This window comes from Erpetoichthys calabaricus, chromosome 14, assembly GCF_900747795.2.
Source record: "Erpetoichthys calabaricus chromosome 14, fErpCal1.3, whole genome shotgun sequence".
Lineage (NCBI taxonomy): Eukaryota > Metazoa > Chordata > Cladistia > Polypteriformes > Polypteridae > Erpetoichthys > Erpetoichthys calabaricus.
Genome location: NC_041407.2, coordinates 102,138,107 through 102,166,032, shown reverse-complemented (window position 1 = coordinate 102,166,032; position 27,926 = coordinate 102,138,107). Strand labels below are relative to the sequence as shown.

The 27,926-nt window shown below is 42.3% G+C and overlaps 1 protein-coding gene across 1 annotated transcript in view; it reads left to right on the top strand.

The window, feature by feature from the left end:
- Positions 1–27,926, top strand: part of plekhh3 (pleckstrin homology, MyTH4 and FERM domain containing H3) — a 183,488-nt gene that overhangs the window by 93,271 nt on the left and 62,291 nt on the right. Inside the window, exon 3 of the mRNA XM_028818731.2 lies at positions 24,190–24,278. Within this exon, the coding sequence (XP_028674564.2) occupies positions 24,190–24,278 (89 nt within the window). The remainder of the gene's footprint in view (positions 1–24,189; positions 24,279–27,926) is intronic.

Genomic DNA, 27,926 nt, shown 5'->3' with positions numbered 1-27,926 from the left:
AAACCAAAGTGTAATTATTTGTCGATGGGCCTGGGCGACTTTGGAAGTACATGTGTAGAGCGGTTCGTCTTATTGGCCCCGTCTTTATTTCACACTTCAAAATGGCCTATACTTTAATGGATCGCACATCATATCGGCAATTCGTGTGCAGGTTTGAATATTGTGAACCCCTGTAAGCCCCCCCATCTGGTAAGATCAAAGAGCCCCTCTTGAAAAGCTGCTTTGGCCTCCCTCTTAGTGCACTTTTTTTTTTCTCTCTCTCTCTCTTGCAGATTGCTTCCAAAATTCTTTGGCAGCTGTTTTACATAAACAGACTATTTTTAGAAAGGGTCATATTTTCTTAATCTCTAACTTTCCATTTTCCCACCGACCGAGGGAAAGTGAAATTGCCATGTAAAACTGTAGCAGTGACCAGACTTGTCAAAATGTTGAAGCCTGGAGAGGTCACTTGATGAAAAATACGCTTCTGGGACCGAGCCTTAGAGAACAGACAACTGTGAGCTGCACTGTAAATGAGGCCAGTTATCAGACTGCTGCTATTAATACTTTCCTTTCGTCCATCCATCCATCCATTTTATGATCACATTTTCAGTTCAGGTTCATGGGGAACTGGTGCCTATCCCAGCAGCATAGATAGATAGATACTTTATTAATCCCAAGGGGAAATTCACATACTCCAGCAGCAGCATACTGATAAAGAAAATATTAAATTAAAGAGTGATAACAATGCAGGTATAACAGACAATAACTTTGTATAATGTTAACGTTTACCCCCCCGGGGTGGAATTGAAGAGTCGCATAGTGTGGTGGAGGAACGATCTCCTCAGTCTGTCAGTGGAGCAGGACGGTGACAGCAGTCTGTCGCTGAAGCTGCTCCTCTGTCTGGAGATGATCTTGTTCAGTGGATGCAGTGGATTCTCCATGATTGACAGGAGTCTGCTCGGCGGCCGTCGCTCTGCCACAGATGGCAAATAATAGAGCCTGCCTATTGGACATAAGGAGGGAACTGGTGGTGCCCGTTCATTGCAGGGCACTCCCACAACCCTCATTCATGCTGGGGCGGTTTAGAGTTGCCAGTTAACCGAATCTTCATGTCTTTGGCAAATGATGGAAAACCACAGAGACGCACACAGAGAGAAGGTGCAGACTAAACACGGGCAGTGTAATGGTAAAGGATTTGAACTTAGGATTCTGAAGTCACATAATAATAATAACAATAATTTGCCTGTGTTTATTAAAATAAGTCATAATATCATCACCCAGATTCGATAAAGGAAGAGATTGTTATCTTTCTTGAAATATTTGAGTTCTAACACTCCAACTTACAGGGAAAACGTAGGGGATTGGTGGCAGGATTGTCACTCCAACAACAACATTTATTTCTATAGCATATTTTCATACAAATAATGTTGCTCAAAGTACTTTACATGATGAAGAAAGAGAAAAAAGACAAAATAAGAATTAAAATTAGGGAACACTAATTAACATTGAATAAAAGTAAGGTCTAATGGCCAGGGAGGACAGAAAAAAAAATAAATAAATAAAAAATAAATCTCCAGACGGCTGGAGAAAAAAATAAAATCTGCAGGGGGTCCGAGGCCACGAGACCACCCAGCCCCCTCTAGGCATTCTATCTGACATAAATGACCTCAATCAGTCCTCGTGGTATTCAGGGTTCACATGGAAGAACTTGATGATGAAGGTCTTGTGGACTTCTGGCCTTTTACTCCATCAAAGTAATGACATCACGGTGCTTTGATCAGCTGGTGGTGGTGGTGCAGATCACCACCTCAGAAAACTGGAAAAAGAACATCAGAGAAAGTAGGGGTTAGTATGGATTGTGGAGCCACCATGAATAATAATGATAATTAATTGAATATACAGAGCATCTGGATTTAACTAAGATGAAGCCTCCAGCCACCATAACAAACCTCACACTGTTTCAGTGTGGTGCTGAGGTGTCACCCGCTGCACTCTGGTTCCATTGTGTGGTGGGTGCGGCAACACGCTGTCCTTCCAAGTTTTCTATCTCTCACTCTAACACTCCAGTGCAAAGAAAAATTGACATTGTACAGTAAAAGTCTGGAGAGGTCACTTAATGAAAACTGAAAATCCTGGATTCAGTGAACGCAAAAACTGTTTTACACTACAGTATCAATGCCGTGTTTGTACATTTAAGACATTAAAGCTGTTTGAGTGAGGGAGCTCTGGTACCACAAATAAATTATTTCACTGTGTCACAGAATTGCTAGAATCCCATGAAGCAAACTAAAGCTGCAGAATTAGGGTAATTTTGGGAAAACGCAGCTACAGTGGCTCTGAGGCTAAGGATCTGTGCCGGTATCCGGAAAGTTTGCCGGTTCAAATCTAAAAAGAGATTCTCCTCTGCTGGGCCCTTAACCTGAAATTGCTCTGGGGCGTGCTATACAATGGCTGACCCTGTGCTCTGACCCCAAGGGATATGTGAAAACTAACAAATTCTTAATATAAGAAATTGTATAAGGCAAAATAAAGAAAAAAAAGAAAATTGGATAGTCCCCAACAGAGTGAAAAAATAACGCTAGGGAGAGACTGTTGGTAGATGTGACTTATTTCATGATTGCAAGTGCTGTGAGATGTTAACTAAACTTCTTTGAGTTGCAACTGCAGATGTTGATGTCCTCACCTGAAGGTATCAGATTACATAACTAGTAATATCTTGGGGGGGGGGGGGGGTGTGTGACAAATTTCAGAAGTTCTTGACAACATTCCAGCACAGGTTCACATTTCCACAGTATCACGAGCTTGCAACTTTTTTCTGACAGCCAATAACGCGCTCGCCTGACACACCCAGTGCTGTACAAATTCTTCCCAGGTATGGTGAGTTCAGCTGCAATCTCTGCCCTATTTTTGTGCCTTTTTTATTTTTTCCATTCTGTAGTGGTATGTTGAGCACGCAGCATCAGATAGATGAGCCTCTCTTCTGTTTGCAAGGATCCAAAACACCCGTGTTCCTTATTCCGTGTCACTGCATTATATGAGTTTATTGGTTCTCAACTCCCACATGGACAGAGGCCACCTGTATGACATCAGACAAGATGAAAGCCCGTTTGCAGGGTCAGTCACAGATTGAATATATCAAACAACCCAACTGCCTCTGACTTGCTAAGATTAGAGAACATGAGAGCAACCATTTAGAAGGATAACAGGGAGGCTAAAAGATAGTTGGAGAGGAATAGAGCAGATAAGGCAAAAGAAGACCCTAAGAGATTCTTTCAGTGTTTTAGTAGTAAAAGAACAGTCAAGGAGGAGGTGAAGTGCATCAGGAATAGTAAAGGGGAATTAAAAGATATGGACAATGAAATAGCGGATGCCCTAAACTTACATTTTTCTGAGGTGTTCACAAGTGGGTAACTGCCGAGTGGTAACAGGGACTACTAAGGAGGTGCTGAGGGATCTGTAAATTGTAGAGCGAGAAGAGCTGCTGATTATTAAATAGGCTGAAATCAAATAAATCACCAGGACCAGATCAGATTTACCCTCGAGTTCTTAAGGATGTTGGCGAGTGCAGATAGAAACCCTTGGCACATATTTATAGGAAGTCACTGCGCACTGGAAACATTCTGAAGGACTGGAAAATGGCAAATATCCCGTTATATAAAGAGGGTGACTGGGCAGATCCAAGCAACTGTAGGCCAGTAAGCTTAACGGGCATCACAGGAAAATTAATGGAAGGAATTATTAAGGAAAAGATTGAGGCAAGGACAGGAGTTATTAGGAACAGTCAGCGTGGGGACAGAAGAGGGAGACCGTGTTTTACTAACCGGCTGGAATTCTATGAGGAGGCAACAAAAGGACCAGAGTGGAGCTCATTATATTGTTGATGTGGACTTTCAGAAAGTGTTTGATAAGGTGCCACATGAGAGGGTGGGCATCAAACTAAAAGAAGTGGCAGTTCAGGGTGTGGCGTGTAGATGGATGCAGAATTGTCTCAGACACAGGAAGCAGAGGGTGAAGGTGTGAGGAACCTCATCAGAACTGGCCAATGTTAAGAGTGGTGACCAGCAGGGGTCAGTGCTGTGGCCGCTGCTATTTTTAATATAAATAAATGATTTAGATAGGAATATAAGGAACAAGCTGGTTAAGTTTGCAGGTGATACCAAGATAGGTGGATTAGCAGATAATTTGGAATCCGTTATATCATCACAGAAGGACTTGGATAGCAGACAGGCTTGGGCAGATTTGTGGATGATGAAATTTAATGTCAGTAAATGTAAAGAATTACACATAGGAAGTGAAAATGTGAGGTTTAAATACACAACAGGCAGTCTGAAAATCGAGAGTCCACCTTAAGAGAAGGATTTAGGAGTCATAGTGGACTCTAAGCTATCGACTTGCTGGCAGTGTGCAGAAGGCTTTAAGAAGGCTAACAGAATGTCAGATTATATAGCACCATGTGTGGAGTACAAGTCACAGGAGGTTCTGCTCAAGCTTTATAACACACTGGTGAGGCCTCATCTGGAGTCCTGTGTGCAGGTTGGGTCTCCAGGCTACAAAAAGGACATAACAGCACTAGAGAAAGTCCAGAGAAGAGCAACAAGGCTGATTCAGGGCTACAGGGGATGAGTTATGAGGAAAGATTAAAAGAGCTGAGCCTTTACAGTTTAAGACAAAAGAAGATGAAGAGGAGACCTGACTGAAGTGTTTAAAATGATGAAGGGAATTAGTCGAGTGGATCGAGACGGTTATTTTCAAATGAGATCATCAAAAATACGGGGACACAGCTGGAAACTTGTTAAGGGGTAAATTTTGCACAAACATTAGGAAGTTTTTCTTTACACAAGGAATGATAGACACTTGGAATAAGCGACCAAGTAGTGTGGTGGACAGTAAGACTTTAGGGACTTTCAAAACTCGACTTGATATTTTTTGGAAGAAATAAGTGAACAGGACTGGCAAGCTTTGTGGGGCTGAATGGCCTGTCCTCGTCTCGATTGTTCTGATGTTCTAAATAAAGTGTGACTGAAAAAGCCATGTAAAAGTCGTGTAATGTGACAGGACCTTAAGCAGTGTGCACAATGTGATTATATTCTTTTTCTTGTTATTCATTTCTTCACTTTTGAAGTCCATTTCTTGTACCCCTCTTGTGCATTTGACATGAATGTTTTTTTAAAATAACATGATTAGAAATAGAAAAGAGGGGATAAAAGTGATAAACAAAGTAGTTATGCACAGAAAAGAGTAAGGTACATTCTTCAAAATGTCTTTAACTTGACAGAATGAGAGCTGAATGACATAACAAACGCCCTCCAGGAGTTGAGTTTGACACCTCTGCTCTAAGCCGTATCTCACTGTATTTTTTTTTTCCGTTCTCACTGAGGTGACACTTTACTTGTCTCACGCCCTGTTCTGTACCTTGACTGAGTAGTCTTTGCTGTCACACTCCAATTTATTCCTCGTAACTAAGTGTCACCAGTCTGTGGCAGTGTACAGCGCTAATTACTCTAATCACAGCCTATAGCAGAAAGCACCTTCTTGCATACCCTGCAAGATGGTAGCAGCAACTAGCTAAATAAAAAACAGAACAGTTAGTCTGTTTGGGTTTAAAGCTATTCATTCAACTTGTAAATGTCTGAGAAGACCACCTGTAGATGTTGGTATGAAGAGTAACATGATGATGGAGGCTTCACCGACAGCTGGGAGCTCGCATTGATCTACCAGTCTCTTTAGTCTACGGGCTTCCCTTTGTTAGTCTTCTTTTCCCACTCTTGTCTTTTTGAGTCCTTCTGTGTTTTAGGCTTCCAGGTTATTTGTGCAAAGGCGGTAAGTTGTGCATGGGTCCCAATGAAGTGCTACATTTGGAGTGTGGCGGGTACTTCACCCAGGGGAGAGAAAGGGCGAGGCAGTAAGAGTTCCACTCAGTGACTCTGTGGCACCACTTAGATGACAATAAAAAAAATCTACTCAATATACAGTACTGTGCAAACGTTTTAGGCAGGTGTGAAAAAATGCTGTAAACAAACAATGCTGTCAGAAATATAAATAATGATTGTTTATTGTTATCAGTTTACAAAATGCAAAGTGAGCTAACAAAAGAAGAAAAATGTAAATCAAATCAATATTTGGTGTTGCTGGTTTGAAGGCAAAAGATTGTGCAAGTGGACCTATAAGAATTGATACTAAGTCAGGGATTTTGTAGGATTCTAGTCAGGTGTCTGATCAACCAATTCTACCAAACAGGTGCTAATGATCATCAATGTCACACGTAGGTTGAAACACAGTCATTAACTGAAACAGAAACAGCTGTGTAGGAGGCTTAAAACTGGGTGAGGAACAGCCAAACTCTGCTACCAAGGTGAGGTTGTGGAAGACAGTTTCATGTCATGGCAAGATTGAGCACAGCAACAAGACACAAGGTAGTTCTACTGCATCAGTAAGGTCTCTCCCAGACAAAGATTTCAAAGCAGACTGGGGTTTCAAGATGTGCTGTTCAAGCTCTTTTGAAGAAGCACGAAGGCAGTTTGTTCGTCGATGGGCTGGAGAGCGGTACAATAATGAGTGTCTGCAGGCAACAATGAAGCATGGTGGAGGTTCCTTGAATGTTTGGGGCTGCATTTCTGCAAATGGAGATGGAGATTTGGTCAGGATTAATGGTGTTCTCAGTGCTGAGAAATACAGGCAGATACTTATCCATCATGCAATACCATCAGGGAGGTGTATGGTTGGCCCCAAATTTATTCTGCAGCAGGACAACGACCCCAAACATACAGCCAAAGTCATGAAGAACTATCTTCAGCGTAAAGAAGAACAAGAAGTCCTGGAAGTGATGGTATGGCCCCCACAGAGCCCTGATCTCACATCATCGAGTGTGTCTGGGATTACATGAAGAGACAGAAGGATGTGAGGAAGCCTACATCCACAGCAGATCTGTGGTTAGTTCTCCAAGATGTTTGGAACAACCTACCAGCCGAGCCGATTTCGAAGATCATCGAGTGGTGTTGTTGCCTGGGCTCCAACTGGATAACCAAAATAAATGGAGCCAATGGTATCATAAATGTTGTAAGTCGCCTTGGATAAAGGCGTCCACCAAATAAGTACATGTAAATGGTACTGACCTTAAGGTCAGTTTCACAGCAGGTCTGGTGTTCTCTTCTTTGAAAGCTTCTTTTTTTTTTTCCATCTGTGGACATAGTGCTGCCATGACTTGCCAAGAAGCTCCCATTTTGTCTCCTTCCTCCTAGAAGTGCTGTGGCTTGTCAATATGCATTGTAGCAAATTCCACTCTGGCTTTATTATGTGGTGTTCTCCGGGGTCCTTTTCTGTTTGTTTCCACTCGTCACTCAAAAAACAGCGGATGGTGTGATCTGACACTGGTGGGTCTTGACCTTGGAGTTCAGCTTGTATATCTTTTTGGAAGTCATCCTTGGCTCTTGGTCTACCATCCTCACTAGCCTTCTGCCCATTCTGAGGTTGGTGGTCCTCCAGGGAGGTTGGCTACAGTCTTATGGACCTTAAACTTCTTAATAATAATTTTTGTAGGTGTTGTCACAGGAACATCAAGCTGCTTGGAGATGGTGGACTTCTCGCCTTTGCCTTTCACATGCTTGTCTGATCTCCACAGTCAAGTCTCTCCTTTGCTTTCTCTGGTCCATGTTCAGTGCGGGTCACACGATGACACCAAACAGCAGAGTGATGTCTTGTCTCCATTTAAACAGGCTGCTTGCACGATTGGAGGCGTGTGTGACGCTAAATAAAGAAAACAGTTTGAAAAATCACTCAAATCCAATTATTTAGGGTTGTTTCTAGGGGTCCCAATAAATGTGTCCAGGCCATTTTAGAATATCTCTGTAGAATGAGTAATACCTGCTCTCTTGTCACTCTTGCTTTGCTTTACTCGATGACACATTGAAGACATGCAGGTACACAGGGGACAGTTGCTTGTCATTTCCCCACTTTTTAGGAGGCAGACAGCACTTTTCAAATGAGCTGTAAGGAGACCAACACATTTGTCCACGTCTGTATACGTGAAAGCAGCATGTTGTTTGGTTTTTTTTGCAGGTATCGCCAAGCTCGTTCTGTAATTTACGTGTAACCTGTGTTTCAAACCTCATATTCAATTTAGTAGTTCAGACGACAGTCCCGAGTGTTTTAAACGTTAATTTCCACAATTTAAAATTGCACTGAGACAAAGCCAAGTTGTAGCTTTCAGGCTTGCTGCGAAATAAGAAAAGACGTCTTAATTATGTGTGCTAGTTCCTATTTTTAAATTGTGATGTGAGAAGTTCCAGTAAAAGGGATCGGTTTTCTCCTCCAGTATTGTGCATGTTGATCTCGTTCGTTTCTTCTACATATGAGAAAGATCAGTGGATCTTCAGGTCAGCTTTACACATCAAAGACAAAAATGAAACTCTTTAAGTGGCTTGCCTTTCACGCAAGAGAGGGGGGCCGTGCAGCCTGCGCCCCCTGCTACCTCTCCTCTGAGTGGGTGGAGGGGGTGACAGAAGAAGGGAGATTTTCTTCTTGCCACCAGTATGTTCTGGATTTCCTAGTAAATTTGAAACATCTGCTAATCTAATTAATGCAACATCCTGTAGGATTTATCAAACATTCCTCCATAGATCAGTGTGGCTTTATTTCTTGTCCTTTTCTAGAAAGTAAAACTTCTTAGTACATGAAATACTTTGGTTTAAATGAATGCTTGCTTATGTATTTGATAGAACACTTTCAGCCAAAGTAATCCAATTCAGGGTCACAGAAGGCTGGGCCCTGCCCTGGCAGCATCGGGCTTAAGGCAGGAACTGATTGGCCCTGGGTGGGTTAGGAAAGAGGAGGGAGAAAGTCCATAAGAGGGCACTGGCACTGGCACACTCATTCTGTAACAACACTTTTTAGTGCATGCACCCATATTTCTGTTACCCCCAGCATTGGTTTTAATTAGATAGATAGATAGATAGATAGATAGATAGATACTTTATTAATCCCAAGGGAAAATTCACATACTCTAGCAGCAGCATACTAATAAAAAGCAATAAATTAAAGATTGATAAAAATGCAGGTATAACAGACAATAACTTTGTACAGTAATCCCTCACTTATCGCGGGAGATAGGTTCCAAGGCCGACCGCGCTAACTGAATTTCCGCGAAGTAGGGACACTATATTTATTTAATTATTTAACATGTATTTGGACTTTTTTAAACCCTCCCTGTATTGTTTACAACCCACCCTTTACTCTATTATTAATAACAGGGACAACTGCTAAGCAATATGAAATCGGTAGATAAGTTTACACTTACTGTATAGCGAAGTACACGTAGCAGCTTGTAGGCGGTCATGACGTCGTCGACCTTGTTGCAAAGATTCCTAAAGCAGATTCCATCCAGACTACTGCATTATCACGTCCACTTGCAACTCGTTTTTTGCCCTGGTTAAAGGACACTGCGGCCGTAGATCTTGTATGCTTTTCCTCCTTTTTAAATAAAAAGAATCGTGGACTCATTGATGCTGTAATGTGTCCTGCAGCAGTGTAGCTGTTCCCTTCCTTCAACATATCCAAAATTTTTACCTTTTCTGCAATCATTTGCATCTTCTGTTGGCGCTTGGACACGGCCCCTGAAGCAGGAGCACGTTAATGCTGAATGAGTGAGATGAGACTTCCTGGTTAATGCAATACTCCGTCGCTGAGCCAATCAGCAGCACACAGAAACTTAACTGCGTGCTCTGATTGGGTAGCTTCTCAGCCATCCGCCAATAGCATCTCTTGTATGAAATCAACTGGGCAAACCAACTGAGGAAGCAAGTGCCAGAAGTAAAAAGACCCATTGTCCGCAGAAACCCGCGAAGTAGCCAAAAATCCACATTATATATTTAGATATGCTTACATATAAAATCCGCGAAAAGTGAACCGCGAAGTAGCAAGGGATTACTGTATAATGTTAACATTTAATTAATACTCTTCTTAAAAAATATTACCCCGGCATAAAAACTGATAACTTACTTTTTACAGATGGATGATTCAAATTTTGTATAGATATTTATAATGATAAAAAGCAAACAGATATGAAATTTGGGAAAAATTACTCACCCGGAAGTAGTATTTTATTTAAACAACCATCCAAATTTTTTGTATTGTGGAGATATAAATGTGTACACGATATTAAAAACTGTATTCAATATATAACGCATATTCTTTCAATAACTATTATTAATTGTATTTTAATTTATACATCATCAGGTTAACAATAACAAGTGAACATTGAACATGCCATGTAAATATAAAGATGTAATGAGAATAATAAGTTGCTATGTCCTCGTCGTGTTCCTGATAATACTTTTCCATCCCTCCATCCATTATCCAACCCGCTATATCCTAACTACAGGGTCACGGGGGGTCTGCTGGAGCCAATCCCAGCCAACACAGGGCGCAAGGCAGGAAACAAACCCCGTGCAGGGTGCCAGCCCACCACAGGGCACACACACACTAGGGACAATTTAGAATCGCCAATGCACCTAACCTGCATGTCTATGGACTGTGGGAGGAAACCCACGCAGACACGGGGAGAACATGCAAACTCCACGCAGGGAGGACCTGGGAAGCAAACCTCAGGTCTCCTAACTGCAAGGCAGCAGTGCTACCACTGCGCCACCGTGCCACCCTATTTCCACCATCATTATCATAATTAAAGGTCACTAAATGCAGTTTTACCTATAGCAATTTATTGAAACAAATATTATATAATACTAACACTTTTTCTATGGGCGGCATGCTGGCGCAGTGGTAGCGCTGTTGCCTCGCAGTAAGGAGACCTGGGTTCACTTCCCAGGTCCTCCCTGCGTGTGTTTCCTCCCACAGTCCAAAGATATGCAGGTTGGGTGCATTGCCGATCCTAAATTGTCCCTAGTGTGTGCTTGGTATCTTTGACTGCAATAAACGTTTCTTTTTTTAAAACATTCACCATATTTTTTGATCACACCTTCTATCATATCTCTTTGTTTCTCATTATAACGTCTTGATAATATCGATACACAATCATTTATCTCTATTCATAATCAAACTTTATATTAAATGATATCTTCACACTTAGGGAGGTCGAAAACGGTGGTGAAATTTTTTCATGATTACATATGCATTACCGAGATTACGTGCAAAGTAAAAAAAAAAAAAAAGAGTCCTAGTCACCTAAAAACATACCCGCTATATCCTAACACAGGGTCACGGGGGTCTGCTGGAACCAATCCCAGCCAGCACATGGCGCAAGGCAGGAACAAACCCCGGGCAGGGTGCCAGCCCACCGCAGGGCACACACACATTAGGGACAATTTACGATCGCCAATGCACCTAACCTGCATGTCTTTGGACTATGAGAGGAAACCGGAGCAGGGAGGACCCAGGAAGCGAACCCAGGACTCCTTACTGTGAGGCAGTAGCGTTACCACTGCGCCACCGTGCCGCCCCATTATTGTTTGGCTGCTAATTAATGAAAAACAAACAACTAAGGGGCCTGAGTCAAGTTAATTAACGCTAAGGCAAAAGAAGTTAATTAGCAGCAAAAACTGGTCATTAATGAAGAAGATGGTTAGAATGAAAACCTGCAGCCACTGCGGCCCTCCAGGACCGGAAACCCATCAGATGTTAAAATCGGTTTATGGTGACACTGCACCGACAGTTAACTGTTTACAAGTGGTTTGATCGATTTTGTACTGGATCTGACTCCATTGAAGACGAGAACTCTGCTTTATAGGCTAGCAGTAGAATTTTATAATCAGTCACGTAAGACATAGGGGGTCCAGTGAAGACGCAGCAGGATGGCTGTGATGTGCTTGCAGCTGCAGTGTTCAGCTCAGTCCTTAACCAACTGCATTTCTCTAACATTACTGAATAACAAATCCTAGAGTGAAATGTTCTTCCCTGTGATGTTTTTACTTCAAAGCACTAAATGTCTTTTTTTTTTTTTTTAAGTTGTCATTGTTTTATGTTAGAAAGCATCTTAAGAAACAAAGGCTGTTTGGATAAGTATTCAGTCCCTGTGTGCTGGGAGCTCTGTGTTTACACAGGTGGTAAATGAGGACACAGTTGCCTTACAATTGATTCACTGGTGGAGGCCATTAAAATAACTGCCACCTTTTCTGAATGAAAACCCCACAGGATAGCGTGAAAAGAAGGTAAAGATAAAATAATTCAAAGAGATAAATTAGGAAGTGGGCACAAAACAATACTGAAGTGTTTGCATGTCTTGGTGGGCAGGACATAGAAGGTATGTCAAAGTACTCAGACACTGCCGACAAAAGGCTCCCCTGCAGAACTTTCTTGGCAAGCAAAGAGAAGGCTTAGACGGGCCAATAATCACTTTGAAGGAGTTACAGAGGAAAGATGAACTGGACACAGCCATGTCAAGAAGCAGAACATGGGCCTGTATGAGAAGTTGGTACAAAATAAGCCATGACTCCAAAAGAACCATGTGGAAACATGCCTGGAGTTTTCCAGAAACGATGAGAATGACCAGATGTGGTAAGGTGAGTCTAAGATGCAGATTTTTGACTGAAGATCAAACAGTCATGTGTGGCATTTTTTGAAGCATTTATCAAAGATAAAACCAAACAACTGAATTAGCACAGTGACACAAGTATCCAGACCCTTTACCTAGTACTTAGTTGAAACACCTATGGTAGCAATTACTTCCTGGGTTCTTCTTAGGTTTGATGCAACAAGCTTGACCCACCTGGATTTGGGGATTTTCTGCCATTCCTCATGACTCATTTTCTCCATTTGTGGATCTCTAGCTACAAATATTCATTCTGTATCACAGATCTTCGTTTCCATATATTTATGTAATATACAGTAATCCCTCCTCCATCGCGGGGGTTGCGTTCCAGACCCCCCCGCGAAAGAAGTAGAAACCATATGTTTGTATGGTTATTTTTATATCGTCATGCTTGGGTCACAGATTTGCACAGAAACACAGGAGGTTGTAGAGAGACAGGAACTTTATTCAAACACTGCAAACAAACATTTGTCTCTTTTTCAAAAGTTTAAACTGTGCTCCATGACAAGACAGAGATGACAGTTCCTTCTCACAATTAAAAGAATGCAAACATATGTTCCTCTTCAAAGGAGTGCGCGTCAGGAGCAGAGACTGTCAGAAAGAGAGAGGAAAGCAAACAAATCAATAGGGCTGTTTGGCTTTTAAGTATGCGAAGCACCGGGGCACAAAGCTGTTGAAGGCGGCAGCTCACACCCCCTCCGTCAGGAGCAGAGAGAGAGACAGAGAAAAACAAACAATCAAAAATCAATACGTGCCCTTCGAGCTTTTAAGTATGCGAAGCACCGTGCAGCATATCGCTTCACGAAGCAGCTGCACAGAAGGTAGCAACGTGAAGATAATCTTTCAGCATTTTTAGACGAGCGTCCCTATCGTCTAGGTGTGCGAACAGCCCCTCTGCTCAGTCCCCCTACATCAGGATCAGAGAAAGTCAGCGCAAGAGAGAGAGAGAGAGAAAAGTAAGCTGGGTAGCTTCTCAGCCATCTGCCAGTAGCATCCCTTGTATGAAATCAACTGGGCAAACCAACTGAGGAAGCATGTACCAGAAATTAAAAGACCCATTGTCCGCAGAAATCCGCGAACCAGCAAAAAATCCACGATATATATTTAAATATGCTTACATTATAAAATCCGCGATAGAGTGAAGCCGCGAAAGGCGAAGCGCGATATAGCAAGGGATTACTGTATATATAGTAAAAATATGCATGTATGTGTGAAACAAGATAGCCAGAAAAAGGTTTGGGGATCCATCCGACATATTGTATGCTTTCAAGAATAGTGGATTTGCCACTGAGTAGTCTCTGAGGACTGAGTCCAGGACGGGACTGCAAGGGAAAGGCAGGCAGGTATGTGTGTGTATATATACATATATATATAAAATATACTAGGGGGCTTCGCTCGCCAACCCCCGTGTTTGGTTTTCAGGATACACACTTTGAAGATTTTTTTTTCTTTGAATTGTTGCTATTTCATTAGTTTCACTTTTTTATTTCAGAACTTCCGTAAAAACAATATTTGTAATCTTGCGAGTCCCAATATGCTGAATCTTTTTAATGAGGTCAGGATAGGTTTCTCTGTTTGGATTTTCAGCATAGACAAAACAATCTACATCATCAGCAGTTAATAATTTTTTTTTACAAAGTAAAAAAGTAAGTAGAGTTCTGCATTGGACTCCTGTCTGTAAAGTTGTGCTATTTTCCTCTCACATTTCCAAAAGTACATGGGGTTACCAAGGTGATACCCCAGCTTTTCTCTAAGTTTTTGTACAAGGGCTAGACAGAACGTTTTTGACTCTTGGGGTAAATGTAGCTTTTTAAATAAGCAGACAGATAAATATATATATATATATATATACATGAACAAAGTAACCAATAAATGCATGTGCGGTAAACTCAGTGTTTGAAATTCTCAAGATTCTTTATTTGTCACATGCATAGTTATACAGGACAACACGCAGTGAAATGCATCCTGATCCGCTTATCAAAAACTGTGCAAAGTTAGAAGAATATCAGATTAACAAAAAGTCATAGATTGAAAGGTAACAGTATAGTAGAACATAATAAATAAGTACAATTATGTGAATAAAGTAGAATTAAGTGTTAAGGTGCAATAGTGTAGTAATTATTGTGCAAAACCAAAGTTAGACTGGTGCATAGTTAAATGAGGCAGTTTGTTTGTTTGCGCTACTGCGATCTTTACTTTCTTTTTTTATATTTTCTAATTTTCCTACTTTCATATCCTTTAACTTTCTCCACATGTGTTTAGCGCCAACGTTTGTAAACGTCTTTATGAAGTTCTACTTTGTCTTTTAATTCTGAGCCGGATTGGATGTGCTTTTTTTTTCAACTCCACTTGTTCCGGGCTGATAATTACTATCCTTATTTTCTGAATTTGCACCTCGATTATTCTTTTTTGCTCTTTTTTCTGTCCAACACATTTGAGTTTCTTTTTTCCGCGCTGCTTTCTTCTTCGCATAGATGTCGACATTTAATTTATAATGTACTCTCCTTATACGCTTTATATGCACTTTCAGCCCTGTGTGTGCTCAAATCCTTCACAAGACTGAATGTTTTGCTGCCTATTGTCCTATTTGGTAGATTGTAAGTAGGGTGTGTCTTTGGTCTCGTGGGTCTTTAAAATGTCTTACGAGAAGATCACGTATCATTGACTTGCTTTTTGCTTTCCAGGACAGGATTTCTTTTTATAATAGATATATACATATAGATATAATATAATATAATAAAACTAGGGGGCTCTGCTCCCTGCTCGCTTCGCTCACCCACCCCCAGGTTTGGTTTACTGGATATACAATTTAAAGAGATTATTTTCATGGGAATTGTTACATATGCTTTATTTTCACTTTTACTTTAAAACTTCTGTCAAAACAATACTTGTCCTTTATTTCTGGCCCTGGGCGTGGTTAAATCCCTTTCTCGCAGGACTTACAATGCTGCTCATGTTGTGAAGGTGGCACGGCTGAACGCACGCTAAGGAGATGCCATCGGATCATCTGCTGTCTTTCTGTTGCTGACGAGCTGCGTGTTCTGTTTTTTGAGCTGCACGTCGATCATTTTAAAAGCCTGTACAGCAGCTGTCCTTTTGCCACTTCGTGTCTCTGCCGCTCGCGTTGTTTTGGGGGTGCTGAACGCACGCTAACGAGTTTCAGTCGGATCATCTGCTGGCACGTTTTGCTTGTTGCGCTGCGCGTCACTCATTTCGAAGCCTGTACAGCAGCTGACCTTTTCCCACTTCGCGTCTCTGCCACTTGTGTTGTGAATTTGGGGTGGGGCTTTGGTTGTTTTGGGACTGAACGCACGCTAAGAAGAAGCGGTCTGATCATCTGCTGGCTTGCTGCTGCTGGCGAGCTGCGTTTTCTGCTTGTCGCCTTGTCGTTGTTTTAAGAGCTGGGAGCACATGAAGCGTGTCTGCGAAAAGCAATCCAACAACTGCTTGGTTAGATGTCCGTGAACTTGTTTTAAATGTTGTCTCACGTGACGTTAAAGTGTCCTCATAGAAGATCACGTCTCATCTCCCTAGTCTCCCTCCCAAGATTTTTTTTTTTTTTTTTTTTATAATAGAGAGATGCCTGTGCTGTAAAAAGCCCGGGCTGCTAGAAACCATGAATTCTGGCACTTCACTCAATCAGTTGCATCAGTTGTGCATTAGCAACTAAACGAGGTTCTCTTTCCTTAGTGGTTTTGTTTTCCTGACGTGCTCACCTCACTTGTGTAACAGCAGCTAAGTGAGTTTTTCTTTTCTCGCCAGTTTCACTTTGGTGACAGTCTCGATTTCTTTCAGGTTCATGCATTGCACCTCCGGGCTGCCTCACTCTTCCAGACCGGACAGACAAAAAACACTTCCATGCGTAGACATTTATATACAATACAGTGCATCCAGAAAGTATTCACAGCGCATCACTTTTTCCACATTTTATGTTACAGCCTTGTTCCAAAATGGATTAAATTCATTTTTTCCTCAGAATTCTACACACAACACCCCATAATGACAATGTGAAAAAAGTTTACTTGAGATTTTTGCAAATTTATTAAAAATAAAAAAACTGAGAAATCCCATGTCCATAAGTATTCACAGCCTTTGCTCAATACTTTGTCGATGCCCCTTTGACAGGAATTACAGCCTCAAGTCTTGTTGAATATGATGCCACAAGCTTGGCACACCTATCCTTGGCCAGTTTCGCCCATTCCTCTTTGCAGTACCTCTCAAGCTCCATCAGGTTGGATGGGAAGCATCAGTGCACAGCCATTTTACGATCTCTCCAGAGATGTTCAATCGGATTCAAGTCTGGGCTCTGGCTGGGCCACTCAAGGACATTCACAGAGTTGTCCTGAAGCCACTCCTTTGATATCTTGGCTGTGTGCTTAGGGTCGTTGTCCTGCTGAACGATGAACCGTCTCCCCAGTCTGAGGTCAAGAGCGCTCTGGAGCAGGTTTTCATCCAGGATGTCTCTGTACATTGCTGCAGTCATCTTTCCCTTTATCCTGACTAGTCTCCAAGTCCCTGCTGCTGAAAAACATCCCCACAGCATGTTGCTGCCACCACCATGCTTCACTGTGGGGATGGTATTGGCCTGGTGATGAGCGGTGCCTGGTTTCCTCCAAACGTGACGCCTGGCATTCACACCAAAGAGTTCAATCTTTGTCTCATCAGACCAAAGAATTTTCTTTCTCATGGTCTGAGAGTCCTTCAGGTGCCTTTTGGCAAACTCCAGGTGGGCTGCCATGTGTCTTTTACTAAGGAGTGGCTTCCGTCTGGCCACTCTACCATACAGGCCTGATTAGTGGATTGCTGCAGAGATGGTTGTCCTTCTGGAAGGTTCTCCTCTCTCCACAGAGGACCTCTGGAGGTCTGACAGAATGACCATTGGGTTCTTGGTCACCTCCCTGACTAAGGCCCTTCTCCCCTGATCGCTCAGTTTAGATGGCCGGCCAGCTCTAGGAAGAGTCCTGGTGGTTTCAAACTTCTTCCAATTACGGATGATGGGGGCCACTGTGCTCATTGGGACCTTCAAAGCAGCAGAAACTTTTCTGTAACCTTCCCCAGATTTGTGCCTCGAGACAATCCTGTCTCAGAGGTCTACAGACAATTCCTTTGACTTCATGCTTGGTTTGTGCTCTGACATGAACTGTCAACTGTGGGACCTTATATAGACATGTGGGTGCCTTTCCAAATCATGTCCAGTCAACTGAATTTACCACAGGTGGACTCCAATGAAGCTGCAGAAACATCTCAAGGATGATCAGGGGAAACAGGAGGCACCTGAGCTCAATTTTGAGCTTCATGGAAAAGGCTGTGAATACTTATGTACATGTGCTTTCTCAATTTTTTTATTTTTAATAAATTTGTAAAAATTTCAAGTAAACTTTTTTCACGTTGTCATTATAGGGTGTTGTGTGTAGAATTCTGAGGGAAAAAAAATGAATTTAATCCATTTTGGAATAAGGCTGTAACATAACAAAATGTGGAAAAAGTGATGCGCTGTGAATACTTTCCGGATGCACTGTATGTATGTATGTATGTATGTATGTGTGTGTGTGTGTGTGTATATATATGTATATGTATATGTGTGTGTGTGTGTATATACAGTATTTAATATATATGAAGACTTCTTCATCTACTCTTCGTTTATGCCAACTGGGACACAGAGTAAGATGTCATAGAAGATGATGGTTTAGTTAATGAACATGTCCAGCTTACAGCAATGTCACTTCAAAAGATTTTTCTGCTCCAAATGTTTATCTCTGTGCCCTATGAAAACTAGAGTGTTACCTGGTTAGAAAATCTCACATGATGTACACATCCTTTCGAGACAGAACTAGCTTTTAAAATGTGTTGAGCCCTAACTCTAGAACTGCCGTTCATCCGGCATCTCTGAGAAAATGACTAAATCAATCGCAAGTCCCCGGGGCCACAGTTTGCATTACCGAGCCGGAGGATATTAAAATATAGGAGGAGACTGCACTGTGGCTGTTAGGTTCTATAAATTATTGGAGGAACATCCTGAGAGCGATTGATTAGCAGATATCATTTCCTCTTTGGATGAGGTTTGTAGTAGGAGACACAGACATTGCTGTTTTTGTGTTCCCGGTCTAAATTTAGAAGTGCTGCAGTGAGTGGGTTCCTGTAAGGGGACACCTGAAGGCGCTGAGTTAAAGATGGGTAAAGAGTCAAACGCTGCGGCTTTCACAAAGTCCCTGACTGGCTTTTACTAAAGTGAGACTTGAGCTGAGACCCCCTTTCCCAGCCAGCCCCATCACAGATGATTCATAGTGTTACATGCGCCCATGCATATTTCATTTAAATTGCATTTTCTTTTTATTTGTATGTTCTCTGCCTCTCCGGCTCGTTTGTTTCTGTTGGTCTTTCTTTTTTAGCACTTGTCACAGAGCTCGCATTGTTTATTTGCTTTCAGCCTGACCTCTGTGCAACTACAATGCACCTCTTGTTCAAGGCCGCTTGGCTACCGTGACTGGTGTTCTTCCAGCAGCAAACTTGAACATTGCTTGTATTCTTCAGTGTTGTGGAGATGGTGTTCTGGGAGTTCTCCTCTCAAAGTCCCCATCCTGAATCTCTGGGGGAAGTTCCTGAATTCATCTTTTCCTGCAATGGCTCAGTACAAAGAGCTGAATCATACGCACATTTGTTAAGCAAAATTTTCCTGGGATGCAGGAGGTTTTAATCATAACTGCATTTCATACTCATCGCTCATTGACTTTTTATTTATTTTTTTTTCCTTGAAGCCTCTTGATTCTAATTCTATTACAACGGTTTCCTTGCCTACATTTTATGAACACAGTATTGAAATCCAGATTCCTCTTGCCGTCCCTCCCTTATATAATGAGTAATTTGCCTCATCTTCGTCATTCAGTTAATCCCTTTTGGATGCAGTTTCTTGTATGGTGAAGCGTATGCCAAATCAGCTCATAAGTAAAAGCGCAGATTAAAACAGAACGTGGTGTACAAATGTGTCTCAAGTCATCTTGGTAGTAATAATAATACTATTAATGTAATAGATAGATACTTTATTAATCCCCAAGGGGAAATTCACATACTCCAGCAGCAGCATACTGATAAAAAACAATATTAATTAAAGAGTGATAAAAACACAGTGCAAGTTAAAAAGTGCAAGGTAGAGAGTGTGAGGCAGGTATAACAGACAATAACTTTGTATAATGTTAATGTTTCTTCTCTTCTTTGTATGGCCTGGGGGGAACAAGTATGGACAGAACAGTACCTCCCCCGGGACGCTAGAGGGCAACCCCCAGGCAAAGAAAAAGAAAATTGGAACATTTGTTTTATAAGTGTGCCTCCTGCGTCTGTCTATGTCGGGCTGAGTGTTGATATAGCGCCTTTTGTCACAGCGTTTACAGGATTGCCAGTGCAGATCCCTAGCCTCAGAGCCACCACTCCGCCCCCAGTAAATATTACGTGATTTTTATGGACATGTTGCAGTGTGACTGGTGGTGAGAGGTTGCCAGTGGTAAGAGCTCACCTGTATTGCACAGGGCACGACTAAATCCTGCATCAGTTACAACCAAGACAGATAGAGAGAGAGCGAGAGAGTGTGTGTCACAGTAGCAGGCATGGTCCTGAATATGCCAGTCAAACAGCAGTATGCCCTATGGGTGTCGTGGGTGCCCCACAAGAGCAACCAGCATGCAAATCAGAGGAAGGTGGGCCTGTGTAGAAGTATTCATCACTTCCTCCAGGGTAATTTAATACTGGAGTTGACCTCTGACTAACAAACTGGTGGAAATGAAAGCCAGAAACCACAGTGGTTCCCAAAGATCAAGATTAAGCAACAGCAAACTTTATGCCTAAAAATCGAAGAATTTAAACAAATTATATTTTTTTTCCCCCTGTGGCTGTCTGCCTCTCCTGACTCAATTGAATCGTTTTCCTTGCCTGTTTATTTCATCATCAATCCTTATTTTGCATGCAGAAATTCTCAGATGATTCCACACAGCAATAGCAATAATTTATTTCTGGTACAGCCCAAAATCACACAAGGAATGTCTCGGTGGGCCTTAACAGGCCCTGTTGTTTAACAGCACCCCCCTCCCCAGCCTTGACTCCCTAAGAAGACGAGGAAAAACCCCACCAAGTAAAACCGTTGTAGGGAAAGAGAATGGAAGAAATGCACTCATGAGGTGTATTGAAAAAAAGGATGAGGCAGAGGAGAGGAGTCAGGTGGAAAACTTTGTTTCTTGGTGCAAATAATAATAACAACAATAATAATAATACAGTAATCCCTCCTCCATCCCGGGGGTTGCGTTCCAGAGTCACCCGCGAAATAAGAAAATCGCGAAGTAGAAACCATATGTTTATATGGTTATTTTTATATTGTCATGCTTGGGTCACAGATTTGCGCAGAAACACAGGAGGTTGTAGAGAGACAGGAACGTTATTCAAACACTGCAAACAAACATTTGTCTCTTTTTCAAAAGTTTAAACTGTGCTCCATGACAAGACAGAGATGACAGTTCTGTCTCACAATTAAAAGAATGCAAACATATCTTCCTCTTCAAAGGAGTGCGCGTCAGGAGCAGAGTCTGTCAGAAAGACAGAGGAAAGCAAACAAATCAATAGGGCTGTTTGGCTTTTAAGTATGCGAAGCACCGCCGGTACAAAGCTGTTGAAGGCGGCAGCTCACACCCCCTCCATCAGGAGCAGAGAGAGAGAGCCAGAGAAAAACAAACAGTCAAAAATCAATACGTGCCCTTCGAGCTTTTAAGTATGCGAAGCACCTTGCAGCATGTCGCTTCACGAAGCAGCTGCACAGAAGATAGCAACGTGAAGATAATCTTTCAGCATTTTTAGACGAGCGTCCGTATCGTCTAGGTGTGCGAACAGCCCCCCTGCTCAGTCCTCCTATGTCAGGATCAGAGAAAGTCAGCGCAAGAGAGAGAGAAAAGTACGTTGGGTAGCTTCTCAGCCATCTGCCAATAGCGTCCCTTGTATGAAATCAACTGGGCAAACCAACTGAGGAAGCATGTACCAGAAATTAAAAGACCCATTGTCCGCAGAAACCCGCGAAGCAGCGAAAAATCCGCGATATATATTTAAATATGCTTACATATAAAATCCGCGATAGAGTGAAGCTGCAAAAGGCGAAGCGCGATATAGCGAGGGATCACTGTAATGACATTTATATAGTGATTTTCTCACCACTTAAAGAGCCCTTCACGCATGGAGGACCTGGGACTTGAACCCCTGATCTCCTTACTGCGAGGAAAAACCAAGGAATTGGTTAGTGACTTCCACTACTCCAAAGACCCCCAAAGTCAGGGAGTTAATGTAGAGGTGGTCAGTCATTGTCCAACCCACTATATCCAAACATAGGGTCACGGGGGTCTGCTGGAGTCAATCCTAGCCAACACAGGGCACAAGGCAGGAACAACTCCCGGGCAGGGCGCCAGCCCACCGCAGGGCACACACACACACACACACACACACATTAGAGACAATTTAAGATGGCCAATGCACCTAACCTGCATGTCTTTGCACTATGGGAGGAAACCCATGCAGACACGGAGAGAACATGCAAACTCTACGCAGGTAGGACTCGGAAAGTGAACCCGGGTCTCCTTACTGCAAGGCAGCAGCGCTACCACTGTGCCTAGAGGTGGTCCACTCCTACAAATATTTTGGGGGTCCATATTAATGATAGGTCTCATACCACAGAGGAACAATACAAGAAAGGGCAGAGCAGGCTGTTCGTTCTCGGGAGGCTTCATTCCATCCATCCATCCATTTTCCAACCCGCTGAATCCGAACACAGGGTCACGGGGGTCTGCTGGAGCCAATCCCAGCCAACACAGGGCACAAGGCAGGAACCAATCCCGGGCAGGGTGCCAACACACCGCAGGACACACACAAACACACCCACACACCAAGCACACACTAGGGCCAATTTAGAATTGCCAATCCACCTAACCTGCATGTCTTTGGACTGTGGGAGGAAACCGGAGCGCCCGGAGGAAACCCACGCAGACACGGGGAGAACATGCAAACTCCACGCAGGGTGGACCCGGGAAGCGAACCCAGGTTCCCAGGTCTCCCAACTGCAAGGCAGCAGCGCTACCCACTGCGCCACCGTGCCGCCCCAGGCTTCATTCCTTTTATGTGAAATGTGACGTCCGTCACATCTTCTACAACTCTGTGGTGGCCAGTGTGGTGTGCTGGGCTCTTTAACATCAGATTTAGAGAGGCCCACCAAATCAATGCACTGATTAAAAGAGCAGGCTCAGTTATGGGATGCACTCTGGACCACGTGGAGGTCGTAGCTAAGGAGAGAATTAAAACAATTCTGAGCGACGCTGCACGTCCTCTCTGTGACGCACCAACACTGAGGGCGTTGAGCCAACAAATTATTCAGCAGAAGTGTGTCAGGAAACACGACTGGGCTCCTTTATACCAACGGCACTACACCTGCTTTTCTTTTTAGCTTTTCTTTCTTTTTTATCATTCTGGTGTGTGTTCAGACCATATTGTTTGTGTATATTTATTATTGTTTATGTGTTTATTGAGTTTCTGTAAAAAGAAAACTTTCCTCTGGGGGATAAATAAAGTTCTGTCTAAACTATACGGTGCCATTTTCAAATTCAACTGTGACAAAGCAAGTTTCACAAATCTCATTTGTATCCTTCTTGTGCTGTTTTTACTAAACTAGGGGGGCTTTCACTTTGCTCGCCAAGCCCCCCCCCCAGCCTACGATACGCGCCAGCGTCTCTGCCACTCGCATATGTGGATTTCACTTTTACTTTTATTTCTCGCGGATAGGCCTCTTCATTGGGAAGAAACACTACTTTTCCCTGATGGCAACACGAATTAGACGATCTACAAGTCTCCGACTTAAAGTTTAAAGCCAAACAAGATCTACATACTTCTGTCATATCACCCATGTCCATATATTCTATCTCTTTTCACTGTTCCGTTATTTCACCGAGTAATAATTTCCATTTGTTTGCACTAATGTGATCTTTACTATCCTTTTTTTTGAGACTTTCGAATTTTAGTACTTTCATAATTTCTAACCTGCTCTGCATGTGTATCGCACCAATGTTTTTGAGTTCTTTACGACATTCTACTTTGTCTTCTACTCTTTGTCTTTTATTTCCGGTCCCGGGCCTGGTTAAATCTCTTGGCACAAAGTCTCGTCTCACGGGACATGAAAGTATCTCTCTGAAAAAGTCACGTCTCATCCCAGTCTAAAAAGTCTCATTTCGTCCCAGGATTTTTATATATGATAGAGAGATATTGAGAAACCAATGTGTTAGTGTTGCACAGTAATCCAGTTTTATGATTTGAACCTGTAATTCTGTTCATTCAGGTCTAATTCTCTAAGCACAAAATTACACCGCCTGTCCTAAAGATGACCGGATTTCATAAATCACAAACTGACCTGTGGTCCTCTCTGAACCAACCCTCAATGATGTCATTAGTCTGTCCTTCTAGCAAACACAGCGTACAATTTTTACCTCAACAGGGATTTAATAACTGAAGTAACATTGTTCTGGATTGTCCAAGAATTGGAGTCATCGAGTCATTTCTTTACCTGTTGTGTTCATTTTAAAAGTGTACTCCTGCTGCTGTGAAAATTGTATTTTACTTGTGACTTTAATTTTAAAATGTCTATGTGTTTGTTTCTGCAGTGTGTCAGAAATCCCTGAAGAAATGAGGAGCCTGATAATTGACAAAAATAAGGGAACAATTGAAGACGACTCCAGCTTATTGGTTAAAGGTATCATTGTGATATACTCTTTATTGTACTACTACAGCTTTTAACAATGGTGTTTCATTTTTAACATTAGTATCCATCCAGCGTCCTAAGATGCTATTACAGGTCTGACAGCCAGGTACATATTTATATATACAGTGTATTTAAGGCCAGTACTAAAAGTGCCAGAGAACTGGCTGAATCTTGGCTATCAGACAAAAACGCCATTAACAGACTTTTGGACATAAACCCAGCATATGCAAACTTAAGTAGAACGTGTTCATAATAAATAGAACATTACGACCTGTAGCCCCCCCTTCCCCGCCTAAAACGAATTGTGCTATATATTGCCTTTGATTCTTGTAAGTCTAAGCATTATCCTCTGATGAAGGCTCCTGGTAGCGGCTGAAAGCTCAGGAATAAAAAACTACTTTATGATACGTGATTCATTTTTCTCCCTTTGTGGATCTCCAGCTGCTAATATGCAAACCGTATCACAGACCTTCGCTTCCATAATATATATATATATATATATATATATATATATATATATATATATATATATATTGTGTGTATATATATATATATATATATATATTGTGTGTATATATATATATATATATATATATCTATATTGTGTGTATATATATATATATTGTGTGTATATATATATATATATATATATATATATATATATATATATATATATATATATATTGTGTGTATATATATATATATATATATATATATGTGTATATATATTATAATAATAATAATATATTGTGGGATAAAGAGCTCTATCGCGCCCCGTTGAACCCACCAGACAGACGTCCAGGACACACATTTAAAATCACCAAGAGTAATATCTTTAATATTCTTAAATACAGTGCACAAAGCACCGCACTCTCCACAATTCTCCAATCAATAATACAAATCAATAATAATCAATAATCACACTCCTCCAACTCCTAGCAGCTCTGTTACACACCCTCCCAACTCCAGCTCAATCTGCTGAGGTTTCCCAGAGTCCTTTTAAAGTCCATGACCCGGAAGTATTCCTTCTCCGGGTCAAATGCCTTCTTCAAATATCCTGGAAGTACTGTGGGCTTCCATCCATGTGACCCTGAAGTACTTCCGGGTTGACGTAACCGTAATAGTCCCTGGGTTCTTGGTGAGCTCCCCCTGGTGGCACCCACGGCACCCAACAGGGCTGAAGAGACGGACTCCATGTCCCATGCTGCCCTGCAGGAATCCGAGGAACCATTTCTGTCCAGGGGAGCTGCCATCTAGCGTCCCGGGGAATGTAGTGTCCTGAACATGCTGCTTTTCTTCCTTTCCTCTGATGAGGGACGTCCAGGCCAGGCTGAAATGCCTGCCATCCATCACAATATATACACACACACACACATATATAGACTTGCACTGAGTTGCACTCTGCACTTTGTATGCATATTTACATATTTACACTAGCTGTGTGACCCCATGCTGTAAAAAGCTCGGAAACCTAGAAACTATTGAAATCATCGGAAAACAAATTGAAATGTAGAGATGTAATGTAATTGAAAAGAACTTCTCTGGGCGTCTCTCTCCTAGGAGGTTTCATTTTGCCGAAGTGCTCACCTCGCTTGTGTTATTAGCGGCTAAGGAAGTTTCTGTTTACTCGGAGGCGAAGCCGTTACCCCGACTCCACCTCTCATTTCCAGGCCGGACAGACAGACACGCACACTTCCACACGTAGACGTTTATATATATTATATGTATATTATATATTACTGGCTGTGTAAGCCTGACCCGTAGAAATCCCGGGCTCCTAGAAACCATGGATTCTGGCACTTCAATCAATTAATCAATCGCATCGGTTGTGCATTAGCGGCTAAGCAAGGTTCTCTTTCCTCAGAGGTTTTGTTTTGCTGATGTGCTCGCCCCGCTTGTATATCAGCAACTACGTGAGTTTATTTCTTTTCTCGGCAGTTTCGCTTTGGCGACAGAGTCGCTTTCTTTGAGCTTCATGCTGTAGCCTCGCACTTCCGGGTTGGACAGACAGACAGACACACACACACTTCCACGTGTAGGCGTTTATATTTAAGATATATTACATATACTGTAATAGTTCCAGTGTGTCCTGCATCTGCTCACTGTTGTTCTTCCAAACAGGTGTGCCTGGCATGTCTCTTGAGGGAGACTCCAAGGCGATATCCTGTCTACATGCCTGGACCACCTCTGTTTCAGAGATGCCGAATGTCTACTCCCAGGTTCTCCCATAAAGCTCAGCTCCTCACCCTCTCACAAAGAGTGAGTCCAGTCAGCCTGCGCAGGAACCTTACAGTTGTTTGTCCTCACAGTCTCGTTCTTTCAGTCATCACCCATCGCTGAAGTGGCCAGTAAATTCAAAGCTTTGTCTGTGGATTTTGTTTCCCCTTCACCACTATGGCCCAGTGTAACAGCTGCTAACACACTGATTCCTTGCTCTGTCTCACCTCTACCCTCATTGGTCCACAAGACCCTGAGGTTATTGAACTCCTCCGCCTGCATCTGGTGATCAGCCTTTTCCTAACAGAACAAGCAACTCTTTTTCTAGAAAGGACCATGATCTCAGATGCGGAGGTGCGGATTGTTTTTTTTTCCAACTTTATGACACTCGGCTTCAGACTGTTGTATGTAGTGAGTGCCAGTAGTGACTGGAGAGATGGCACCCGTTGATTCTTAAAATGAATGAATACTCTCGGAGCCTTTGGTTTGCTTTGATATCCAGTATGTGAAATTGACATTTTTCAAATCCCATTTGTTCCAGTTCCAGCTTGTGAGCGGGCACAGCCTAACCCTAGCCGCTTCACGCATAAGACGGGCACCAATCTATCACAGAGCACACTCACCTAACACTCAAGGGTGGCCAATTTAGAATCCTCTAATTAACCCTAACAATAAAAAAAAACATGCTTGGGGTCTGGCAGAAAAATTAGAGTACCTGGAGATAAAAACCAAGCAGACGTTGGGCAGAATGTGCAGACTCCACAATGGCCAGGGATGAGATTTGAACCCAGGGCATTGTACCGTGTTTCCCTGAAAATAAGACCGGGTCTTATATTAATTTTTGCTCCACTAGGGCTTATTTTTAGGGGATATCTTATATTTATTCATGTACAACAATATACATTTATCCAAATACAGTCATGTCATCATCTTCAGGAATATCGTCATTACTCTCCACGTTCAAACTAGGGAATCCATTCCCGGATGGGTTTATCCATTCACGGGAATTCGGGAATCCCGCATTTTATTCCCTGGAATCCCGGGCTCCTGGGGATGACACAGTGCACGGGCATCTCACATGTGAACGGTTTTAGAGCGACCGACACTTATTTTTAATAAAACTACTGCTATATGTTGACACAAATAAAAGACTAACCCTATCTACAAGCAGTTCATGCTGTCATATAAGTACATGTACTGTATCTTTAGTTGTGGTAATAAGAGCGTGAAAAACACAACGTCCTCACAGGTGACGCAGTGGTAGTGCTGCTTATTTGCATTAAGGAGACTGTGGAAGATTGCGGGTTCGCTTCCTGGTTCCTCCCTGTGTGGATAGCGCTTTGAGTACTGAGAAACGCGCTATATAAATGTAATGAATCATTATTATTTTTATTATTAATACGCTATATATGCGAGCTTGGG